Source organism: Zootoca vivipara, chromosome 9, assembly GCF_965207765.1.
Source record: "Zootoca vivipara chromosome 9, rZooViv2.hap1.1, whole genome shotgun sequence".
Lineage (NCBI taxonomy): Eukaryota > Metazoa > Chordata > Lepidosauria > Squamata > Lacertidae > Zootoca > Zootoca vivipara.
The window spans coordinates 29,069,807-29,081,930 of record NC_142592.1 but is presented as its reverse complement, the minus strand read 5'-3'; the positions used below and the strand labels follow the sequence as shown (position 1 = coordinate 29,081,930).

The 12,124-nt window shown below is 41.7% G+C and overlaps 1 protein-coding gene across 2 annotated transcripts in view; it reads right to left on the bottom strand.

Annotated features, from left to right (window-relative positions):
• TRHDE (thyrotropin releasing hormone degrading enzyme) overlaps nucleotides 1-12,124 on the bottom strand; it is a 204,082-nt gene that overhangs the window by 69,085 nt on the left and 122,873 nt on the right. The window contains exon 7 of one of the 2 annotated variants that reach the window (XM_035128521.3): nucleotides 10,644-10,709. The exons of the other annotated variant lie outside the window; for it this stretch is intronic. Coding sequence (XP_034984412.3) covers nucleotides 10,644-10,709 — 66 coding nt within the window. The remainder of the gene's footprint in view (nucleotides 1-10,643; nucleotides 10,710-12,124) is intronic. 2 annotated transcript variants of the gene reach the window in all.

Below are 12,124 nucleotides of genomic sequence, written 5' to 3'. Positions count from 1 at the left end.
GAAATGGAGGAAGAAGACCCACATGAACCTATGACAAGAAAGCAGCATTACAGCTCCATCAGAGCAGACAGGTTGAAGGGCATTTAAGTATTACAAGGAGAGGGCAGGTCAAACTTAGAATAAAAATATTATAAAACCAGGACTGGCTGAGCAGAAGCTTGCTTCCCTTGCAGTTGTTCACTGCACCATAAAATGCCTTATGGCGTACTGTAAGAACACTAGGTTTATTCCATGCCTTTATTTTTTTAAAAAAATGTTTCAAATTCAATAGTGAGTGCAATTAGAAGCAATCAAAAAAACTACCAGACAGGCATATGTGCAATTAAATTATTATCCTCAAACAAGCAGCTTTAAGTACTAAAGCAAGAGAAATGATACTAGTATCTTATAATTCTTTCTGGAGCCAGCACTGATACATAAATTTGTAGAGTTATAATTTGGATAATTCTTTCCCTCCTTGCAATTTACAGTTGATGGTACACCGTCAATTATTTTTTATATTAAAAAAACACTTAAATGTGGCCAACTTAAGAATCAGTGTTTAGCTAGGGTGGCTATTTGTCCTACTTTTTTCATGAAGATTTTCTCTGCTTGAAGAGCAGTCTGGTCTAAAGATAAAGAACCACTGGGGGAGAGAGCAAGGTGTTTGAATTTGTCCATCAACAGGCAGCACCTGGAAAACATGCTGAGCAGGCATGCAGGAAGTTTTCACCACTACTGTGAAATGTACTGTATTTCTATTTAAAATACAGTATAGTAATTCCTTCTGTTTTTTTTATCAATGCACATGAATTAGCACATGCATATTTTATGGAAACCTGTGTCCTCGTTTTTGTTGACGTGCTACCTTTTGGTGGGGGAAAGTTATGTGGCCACCCTATATTAGGCTTTTCTTAAATCTGAAACACATTGCCTTCAAAAAGATTAAAGGTTGTAAATAAATATCAAAAGGGCACAATTCTTTCAGAAAGATGTCTTACGTTTACCCCAAGTGATCCCCACAGGCACTATGGAAGGACAAAATTGGGCCTTTCTTGGTACTTCATCCCCTCTGTCCTACTCCTCTTCCCTTGTTTCTCTCTCTGCACCTCTCTGTCACTCCATTCACAAATATGTCTAACATAGTCTATGTGCTCCCATATCCCACTTTCATGAAGCAGTTTGAATTGTTTCAGCATTTGGGGGCATGGCTACCTCTGGCCTTGTTCTGCACCCACCATCCCAGTTTTCCAAAAATTCCTCTTGTTGCAATTTCCTTTCAATTTCACAAGGCAAAGCATGGAGAAAAGAAAAAGACATGCCCCCCACACGTGCACACACAAAACAAACAAATCCAACACCTGAAAATGGCTATGGCTCAACTTACTCTTTAAAACAAGAACTTTCCTTCCTAGTGCAATTTCTGGTTTTCCTCCCTCCCCTCTGCCCTCATATGAATGAATGTGTACCTGAAAGAGCTAGGTATGGCTTGGATAATGATAGCACCAGATTTGAAGAGGATTGGGGATGGGCAGGGCCGGCTCTATGGCCAGGCTGGGTGGCGCAGGGCGCCAGGGTGCCGGCCCGCCAGGGGGGGGCGCCACACAGCCTTGCCTGCCCACCCGCTGGCTGCTCCACCGCGCAGCAAGCCCGTGCGCCCACCTGCCATGCAGCAGCGCCCTCGGCGACCGCGCTGAGCCCGACCGCCCGTCGCGCTGGAAAACGGGGCAGCGGGGGGCGGCGGAGGGATCCGTAGCAACACGGCGCCAGGGTGCCAAAGGTGCTTAAGACGGCCCTGTGGGCAGTATGACATTAAATATTCCTCTGCAGATGGTGTAGTAGGGCTGAGACAATAACCTGACCTCCTACCAGGTGAGTCACCACAAGGCAAGAGGTTTGGGGTGAAGTGGCGGCAACTTCAGCGAGGAGGAAATCCACCAGCAAGAGCATCAAATTAGCTCAGTTTGTGTGTTTGTTCAAAACTGCCACACCTTCTGGGGATGTAGCAGCGACTCACCAGCTGAGACATCAGGTAAGCACCTCGGCCCTACCATACCATCTGTTACTTGTCTTCCTCCTAAAATGTGCTAGTGTGTTCTTTGCTTACAAAGGTGGATTTAGGGGAGCGTGACTGGTTCGCCTGCACTGGGCACTGAGCTGAGAGGCCACCAGAACAATGATGTCAAATGGAAGGCAAGAGCGGGTGTGCCAAACGTCGGGTGCTGCTGAAATTTGAAAGCCCAAAGTCCACCACTGTTTCTTATAACAGATCTCTAGAAATTGTGGGCCGCCAAGCTGAATGAAGTCCACCTGCCCTTGCATTGTGGCACTCTGCGTCCTTTTCGCAGTCCCATACTGATTGCAAAGAAGGGATGCCTACTGGGCCCTGTGCATAGGATGTAGATGGTTCTTTTCAGGTTGTCTCCAGCTGTGGAGGCCTATTAAAGAAAGGCATGCTGGTGGTCCATTTTGAGATCCGGCAGAGGTAATAAGTGAGGGAAATGTCTCTGTGTGTGTGTTTACTAATGAACATTATGGATTAGCAACCCTTCATTATGGCTACATTAACAGTTAAGTAATCAGTGAACACTGAAAACAGCAGTGCACTAAGATCTGAACCAGGGCCCCAAACAGAGAAAAACACAGAATGTATCATTTATGAAGTCACACATAGGGATTTAAATAAAATGTTTGCATTTGTGAAGCTCTAAATTTGACAGACCTGAAGGAAGTACGGTAGCTGTGTATATGCAAAGATCACTTTTTTCCTATTACAGTGGTACCTTGGTTTAAGTACACAATTGGTTCCGGAAGTCTGTACTTAACCTGAAGTGTACTTAACTTGAAGCGAACTTTCCCATTGAAAGTAATGGAACGTGGATTAATCCGTTCCAGACGGGTCCACGGAGTACTTAAACTGAAAGTACTCAAACAGAGGCATACTTAAACTAAGGTATGACTGTAGTAGTAAAGCTCCTTATTAGCTAGCTTTGAATGTCACAAAGGCAATGAGAGTGTAGTCACAAAGCAATCTGCATTTGAAATCTGAAACAAAATGTTTAAGGGATGGGACAGCCACTACTGAACATGGTTTGATGGTGCCTATAAAGTTTGAAGGTACCTTTACTAGATGGTTAAATCTGCTTTAAGGAATATATTATTTGATGCATTATGTCAATGAAAAACATAGCATTCCTGAGAATTCCTATATAGTGACTTTCTAACTCTCTCTAATTCTCCCTCTCTCTCTCTCAAAACTTAGCAACAATATTGATTGACATTTTACAAACTCATATAATGGCATCCTACCAGAGAATGGAATGGAGTATTTTCCAGAGGCATTGTTAATAGCACTTGTTAATTGTGCCAGTATTGACTGAACTGGTTCAGGCACACACCAGCAACATCAGGGTCACTCTCAATGAGAAACATTTGTTCTACTGTACTTAAAAAATATAAAATCCAGTCATACATTCTCAAACTCTCACTGTAGGGTGAATATCTTCTATTTCAGGATTTGGCCCAGCAACTCAACATCACAGAACACACAGAGAAAAGATGGGAAGACTGTCAGTCAGGATAGATAGGTCAGCTCTGCTCAGGGGGTTCTTTGACAGGTTTCTTTGTAGGTAAAGTAGTTGATGTAAGAGACTTTTTAGATATCATGCTAAACTATAGTTTGGTGGTACATGAATGAGTCCTGGGGCTCACAAATTCTTCCTGCTCCTCTCCTCTTTTGCTGCAGGCATGGGGAGAGTAGAAGCATTTGTTTCCGTTTTCAACTAACCACTGTTTGTAATTATCTCTGAACTGGGACAAACTGTGGTTAATCTTTGCTTGCTTTCCCAAAACAATTGCTAACAGCAGAAGTTTTCTAAAATTTGTATAGTTATTTATCTCCTCGGCATCTGATGGGAGGGCATTCCACAAGGTGGGCACCACTACCAAGAAGGTCCTCTGCCTGCTTCTCTGTAACCTCACTTCTCTCAGTGTGGGAGGCACCAGAAGGTCCTAGGAGCTAGATCTGTGTCCGAGCTGAACGATGGGGGTGGAGACACTCCTTCAGGTATCCTGGGCCGAGGCCATTTAGGGCTTTAAATGTCAGAACCAACACTTTGAATTCTGCTCAGAAACATACTAGGAGCCAGTGTAGGATCGGTGTTATATGGTTCTGTCGGCTGCTCCCAGTCACCAGTCTAGCTGCCGCATTCTCGATTAGTTGTAGCTTCCAAGTCAACTTCAAAGCTAGCCCCACGTAGAGTACTTTGCAGTAGATGAAGTGGGGGGGGGGGGTAACCAATGCATGTACCATTATGGTGAAACAGTGTGTAAGCAGGTAGGGTCTCAGCTAACATACCAAATGAAGCTGACAGACAGCCACCCTGGACACAGAAATGGCATTAGCCTCCATGGACAGCTGTGAGTACAAAATGACTCCCAGGCTGCATACCTAGTCCTTCAGGGGCATAGTTATGCCATTCAGGACCGGGAATCCCTACCCCTCACCCTCTATCCCTCAGAAACAGGACTTCTGTCTTCTTGGGATTCAACCTCAATCCCTTAGGACCAGTGGTTCCCAACCTTTTTTTTGCCATGCCCCACCTAAGCATCTCTAAAATCCCGATGCCCCTCCCCTGCGACATATAATTCTTATTATTCAAAAAGTGAACTCCTATTCACATGGAGGAAGCCTAAAAGGCCATTAACTGTTACTAACTCATTCTCAAATTGCCCCCCTTAAAAATCAAATTGCCCCCCTCTAGGTTGTGTGCCCCATATTGGGAACCATAGCATTAAATGTTATCCATCCTCCAATCGCCTCCAGACACTCACACAGGACCTTCACTGCCTTCACTAGTAATAATATGAAGGAGAAGTAGAGCTGGCTATCATCTGCATACTGGTAAACACTCAGCCTGAACCCCCTGATATCGCTCCTAGCGGCTTCATATAGATGTTAAAAAGCACGAGGGAGAAGACAGAGCCCTGTGGCACCCCACAACTAAGTGCTCAGGGGTCCGAACACTCACCACTTTATACAAAAACCTATATCTTCAAGCAAGCAGCATGTACAATTCTAGGGTCAAGCAGACCAAGAAGAGATGAAGAATATAGTACATGTTGTATAGTAGCCATGGGACAAAGAATAAATCAGCTGAACTATTAGAAATAAAGATATTATATTCCTTCTCATATAGTGGTAATGTCTCTAAGAAACAGAGCAGAAAAAAAATGATTTATTAATTTTTCTTATTGAAATAAGATGAAAACCTGCCATGCAGTGAACTCTGCCCAACCATCCAGGACTTTTTTTAAATCAGCCTCAGTTTCAAGTATTACTAGACAGATCTTAACAACCAATTGGATATCTTAATAGATTATGATGCATTATTGAAAATCCAGGCAAGAATACACACACACAAACAGAAAGAGACAGAGTGTGTGAGACAGAAATGTACAGGAAATGTACAGAATATTTTCAATCTTAGCTATAGGCCACCCCAAAAAAACTAAAGTGCCTACCAATGGATAGGGGAAAAGCAGACTCAAGGAAAATGAAAATATCATGCATATTTTAAAGACCATAGCAGTGGTTTCCAGGAAGCAAAATGAATAATATTTTGTTATGTGCAACACTGATTTCCTCCAAGTAATCTAGACTTATTTCTTCCTGTTTGCATTTGGTTGGAGGACTAGTTCATTGCTGCAATGTCCGTGCACATTCCTGCACGAGTAGAGAGTAAGTACTAGTTTATGACAGAAAAAAGGAGTCAGATCTGACCTGGGGGTGGAGTGGAGGAGAGGCAGCATTGATTGCTGTGCTGCCCCCCCCCCATCTCCAGTACAGGCCTGTGTGGCACCCAGCCACAGCTCCGCTCCTGCGTCAGTTCTGACCCAGGAGGCAGAGAGAAGCAGGAGCGTCACAGCAGAGTTGCCACCCCTCTCCTCGGCAGACCCACTGGGTGGGGGTTGGAGGCTTGGAGGGTGATTTCTGCTCTTCCCGCTCCCCACCGTGATCCCTAAAACGCCTTCCAGGAAGGCACTCTGGCAATCCTCACAAGGGACACCTGCGCATCCCAGTAGGCCTGGCCAGACGGGGCCGTTGTGTGTGTGAAGGCACACACACACAACACACACACCCCAATGTTGGGTGCAGCTGATCACTCCTAAGTATCACCTTCCAACAATTAAAACTCAACTGCATCCCTGGTTTTCTGGGATTTGGGGGTGGGGTGTTAATGAAGCAGTTGAGGAACACAAATGGAATGAAACTCAAAATGAGATCAGCTGAACACTGGCTTTCAGTATCCCAGGCCACTAAATTCTTGTGAAGCAGCTGGTAGAGATTGGGACCAGGAACTCATGGTCTCACTCTTATGAAGATGTCAGATTCCAAAAGGTGATGGCAGGGGATTATAGCTTAGTGCTGCGGCATGCTTCCTATGCTGTTTTAGAATATAGGAACTGGGTGGTATCATGACAACTAACATATTAGCTCCCAGTATGTTTCCAAGCACAATTCAAGTGTTGGTGCTGACCTTTAAAGCCCTAAACGGCCTCGGCCCAGTATACCTGAAGGAGCGTCTCCACCCCCATCGTTCTGCCCGGACACTGAGGTCCAGCGCCAAGGGCCATCTGGCTGTTCCCTCACTGCAAGAAGCAAAGCTACAGGGAACCAGGCAGAGGGCCTTCTCGGTAGTGGCGCCCGCCCTGTGGAATGCCCTCCCATCAGAGGTCAAAGAGATAAACAACTACGTGACATTTAGAAAACATCTGAAGGCAGCTCTGTTTAGGGAGGTTTTTAATCTGTGACATTTTATTGTATTTTAATCTTTGCTGGAAGCCACCCAGAGTGGCTGAGGAGACCCAGCCGGATGGGCGGGGTACAAATAAATTATCATCATCATCATCATCATTATCTTCACTTGTAATCTGATCTAGGGGTACCCCTGGACAATCCTGAGCATCCTCTTCACCGCTTTGCAAACATCAGCTAAGCTATATCCTGTGATCTCCTGCCTCTAATTGTTTTTAATACCAGTGCTTGAAAATTCTCTGTTGATTTTATTGATTTTTGGCTTTACCTGCTATTGTATTTGACTGTTTAGGTCTGAGTATTTTCCTACTGCTTTTATGGATTTTATCTTTTACTTAGGGGTTTAATTAATTTAGTATTGTAAGATACCTTGAGGCAATGTGTTACCTTGAGGCAAATAAGTAAGCCCAACCACATAACTGGGAGTGTGTATGTGTGTGGGGGGGTGTATCTTGGAAGTCCTAACCATATATGGGTCAATTCTGGGAGAAAGATTCATGTGATAAGCTCATGTGGTTTTATAAATTACATATTTTCCCAGCAACTTGGGTGGCATTCCTTAAAAATACTTCCCAGGCAGCTAGGCTAACATTTAAAGGGCCTTTCAGCTTTAAGTGTCTGTCTAGTAGAGTGGATAAAAGGTCCTTGGCATGATGTATACAGTACAACCAAAACCACAAAAGATGTTAATTTATCACAGAGACAGGAGATCCCACAGTAAACTAATGCAAACTGCTGATGATGCACTAAATCAAAGTGAGTGATGAACACAAATATAGCAGCAACTGAAGTTCAAAAGGATACAGATCTGTGTGATCAATGAGCTGCCAAATGGCAAATGAAATGTAATGTAGACAAACTCACAGAAATACACATTGGTCTAAGAATAATCAAATCATGCAAAAGATAAATGCAAATGGACTCTAAACTAGCTGCCCCCTTAGGGCTGGATACGACAGCATATGCCTCTTTAAACAAAGCCATATTTGATCTTCGACACTATAGTTACAACCCATGTCCAAAGTGCAACATATTCAATATAGAAACTGATTTTTCTTTTAAAAAGTAATGTATGGATAAAAAATGTGTTCATTCACACACACACATTATTTTACTAGGATACTTCATTCTTAAAAACAGGCCAAGTTATCCACACTGAACTCTACCAATGTCAGTTTCAACTACTGTATTTCAACTATTTCAAGTGAAATCGTCTCCGTCAACGGCTGTCAACCAGTAGAGAGAGAAAACCTTCCCCTAATGGTTTGATATAGTCATCCATTTACAGTGATGTAAGGGGGGGCTTTAGAAGAATGCTAGCCATTTCCCTATCCCACCCCCACCCCCATCACCTGCCATATTACCTTTAAAACTTCTACCAGAAATAGACACTGCAGAGACAGTTTAATGCAGTGGTGAATGCTGGGTTAGGAACTGGGAGACCAGGGCTAAATTCCCCACTCGCTCATGAAGCTCAGCCACCAGCCTAACTTCACAACTTTGTTGGAAGGCTAAAATGGGGGGGGGGGAGAGAAAACTCTGTACAAGAAAGGTGGGATATAAATGTAAAACATACAAAATGCACGATGAAAATTACTGTATTTTTCCATGTATAACACGCCCCCATGTATATTTTGGGGGACTCCACATTTAGAAAATGGGGGGGAAATTGCCAAGAGTTGTTGAGCTTTGGGGGTGGGGGTGGCCCAGAGTTGTGGAGCTTTTTAAGGGGGGATTGCCGAAAATCGCTCACCCGCCTGACCTAGGCTGCCACTCACACGCGTCACCAAAGCCAGCTGTCATCTCTTCCCTCCCCGACAGAAGCCAACAATTGCCCGCGCAATTGCCACAGCAGCAGCCAATCAACACCAGCCCTTGCTGCAGCCACCAATAACGCGCCCAATTGTCGCTCACAATCTCCTCCTCGCAGCAGCAACCAATCCCACGTCCCACCCCCATGCACTATCCATGTTTAAGACGAGCCCCAATTCTTAACATAATTTTTAAATAATAAAAAACAGCATCTTATACACGGAAAAGTATGGTGTTATTAATTACAACAACCTCCAAATACTTGAAAATGATGTTGATGGGTTATACCATATTCATAGCTGCCATGTTTTCCCTTTTCTCACGAGGAAGCCTATTCAGCATAAGGAAAAATCCCTTAAAAAAGGGATAACTTGGCAGCTATGACCATATTATCCTTACAGCAACAGTCGGACTAGGGTTTGGGTGAGACATAGTGACATAAAAGTTGACTTGCTGAGATTTGTAGGTAGGGAGCATTTGAACCTCAGTCCCCCAATGCTATAAACCCATACTACTAGCTGTCTAGTTCTACCTTGTATTTCTTCCGGTAATCATTTCCATTTATTTATTTAATATGTTTGTGCACATTTTTAGCACCAGGTCTTTCAAGGTGGCTTCCAGTGTACTAAAAACACATGGAATATCCAACCTACACTAAAATGTAACCATAAACTGCCACATATTCGCAATTCAACAGTAAAAACAATATCAATAGCAACAGTAAAAACAGTATCAATAGCAACAAGAACATCTAGACAAGTATAAAAATACTAAAACCAAAATACAGCTAAACATGATTAGTTTAGAATGGGTATATTAACCATTTTTAAGTTCCTACACACAATTTTCTGGTGGGTTCCCTTCCCCCGAGGCAAGCAAGCCTAGAAAGCAAGGTCTATATGCATACAGTACTTATTATAGAAACTACAAGAAAACCAGATGTTTGGAGGCAATTCAACAAAACTCTATTTCAAAACACCACCAATCAAAATCCTGCTAAATTTCTGGGAGAGAGAGAAAGTACTCTGATATTATTTCAGTCATTGCCATATTACACACATCTTTTATATGGTACAGACGGTATGCTTATTTAACTTTTGTTTTCTATTTTACCTTCCAGTCTACAGGGTTGAAGATAGAATTACCATGTTAAAATATGACCTGATCCCAGATGTAGTTTATTTAAATTTCAGATTGAAAAGCTTACTAAGAACAGATAAGATTGATTGCTCCTTCCATTTTAGCATAATTGTATTTCAGGTGAACATCAATTTACTTTAAAGGACACCTCTAAGTAACAGACTGCATCATACATAATTCATCAATCACAGCTGCCTGTTACATGATTTACTTAAACAGATTTCAATGAAATAAAGGGAGTTGCATTGTTTTTTCTGCATTGGCTTGTTTGCTTTTAAATTGTTTTGGAAACTTTAATTTACTTGGAATTGTTCTTGGAAAGAGTTTATCCTTGGCAAAGTGCAAGCCAACATTCACGCCATTCAAAATTTCATCCAGATGTGCTGGCCGTTAATTTACTGTTAAATGCAAAATGAGTTTCCAAAATATCATTAAGGCAATGAAGAAATCATGCTAATCAAAAGCAAAAGGGTTTTGATGAGAGAGAACTATTTCTTCACAATATTATGATAGTTTTTTTAAAAAATGGCTTGAGTTTTCATTGCTTTTGTACTTTAAAAATCTAACCCCATTCCTTCTGAATTCACTTAAACATATATATATATTACTGAAGATAGCAATATTTCTCAAAAAGGTGCAAGTTCATGATAGCTACACAAATGAATTCAAAAGAACCGCCATCTAACAAAATGGCGGAAGGCACCTTCATTTTCTTAAATGGCACAAGGTTTTACATTCCACCACCTATTTTTTTCCTGCTAAAGCTTGTCTTAAATATATATCAGCAATGCAGCAGCTGTAGTTTCAAAAACTAACAGAAATATATGCAACAAAAACACAATGGCAGAAATGCAAGCACAAGCACACACAAAAAGTAAGAATGTTTTCTACATACTTGTAGGCCCATCTGAAACACTGAGTGACCCATAAAATTAGCCAGCATTCGAATTAAAGCTGCGCCCTGTAAACATAATTCACAAAAGGAAATGTTGAAAAAAAATTTACACACACATTCTTATAGTAATAGCATATGCAATATACATTTAGTCCTTTTAATGATTATTATAGGCTTATCATAAATAGTTACATTTAAAAGCTGGCTTTTTTTATTCAACATATGCAGAGTATGAACTCACACATGCTTTGTGGAAGCAAGAGATAAAAGAAACATATTATTTGGAAGTGGGAAGCTAATAAACCATAAAACATAAATATTACAAAATGTAGTGACATGTTAGAAAAGCACATTATTTTCATTAGCTAGCGCAACCCTGTTTCACCTTAAGAAGAAAAGTGTAATGAGATGGATGAAACAAAAATAAAATATGACAGGTACATCACACATAGAATATATCAGATTGAACTAGGTTAAGAAAACACGGCTGATTGAGGTCCAGTCACAAGCCCCTATGTAATGTTAAATTATGGGTTGACATTACATACATGAGTCATGGGCTCCTGCCCTCTGCCCTCCTCCTTGGGTGCAGCTCTTTTTAACTTACATTGCTTACCTGTTTTGTCTAAACGCAGGCAGAATGTGGTTAGCCCAATCTATGATTTAGGAAACGAGCAGACTTCAAACCATGTTCATGATACTCGCATGCTGTCTGGGGGTAACATGACTATTCTCAATTGATAGCCCTTGTTGTCCTCCATCCTTTTTCTTATTCCCATTTCAAACCATCTAAGGCAGGAGGGCAGAACCACACATTATAGCAAATTCCACTATTTAACTATGCACTGTGTGAAGAAGTAATTCTTCCCATTGTCTGTCCTAGATCTTCTACTCTTCAGATGCATTGGATAACCCCAGGCATTATGAGAGAGAGAACGTATCTTTCTCCACCTTTTTCCACACATGTCAATAATGTTATACACATCTAACAAGCCTCTCACCTTTCCCCCAAGCCCAAGATGTTGTACGCTTTCATTATAGGGAGTTTGTCCAGCCCTTGTTCATTTTAGTTGCTCTTTTCTGCACCTTTTCCAGCTCTACAATATCTTTTTTGAGATGTGGCAACCAGAACTGTTCACAGAGAAGTTGCATGTGCACCAGAGCAATCAGAATACACTCTGGAGCTTCAAGTTGGTGATTTTAACGTTTAGCTTGTCACAGGCATCAACGGTGACCAGATTGGACATTTTATCTTGTGGCAAGCCCAATGCAGTTTGCAAAATGGGCTTTATTTTATTTTCAAAGACAACTTTGCAAAACTTAGAACAAAAAATGCCCACCTTTTAATCATATTAAACGAACAAATTTAACAAATGATTAATTCATAGGGTTTTTTTTAATCATACCTTATGTTAACAGTAAGAGTTAAGCTGTCATAAATGGCTGGATTTGTTGAAAAATGCTAAATTCCTGGCTATTGG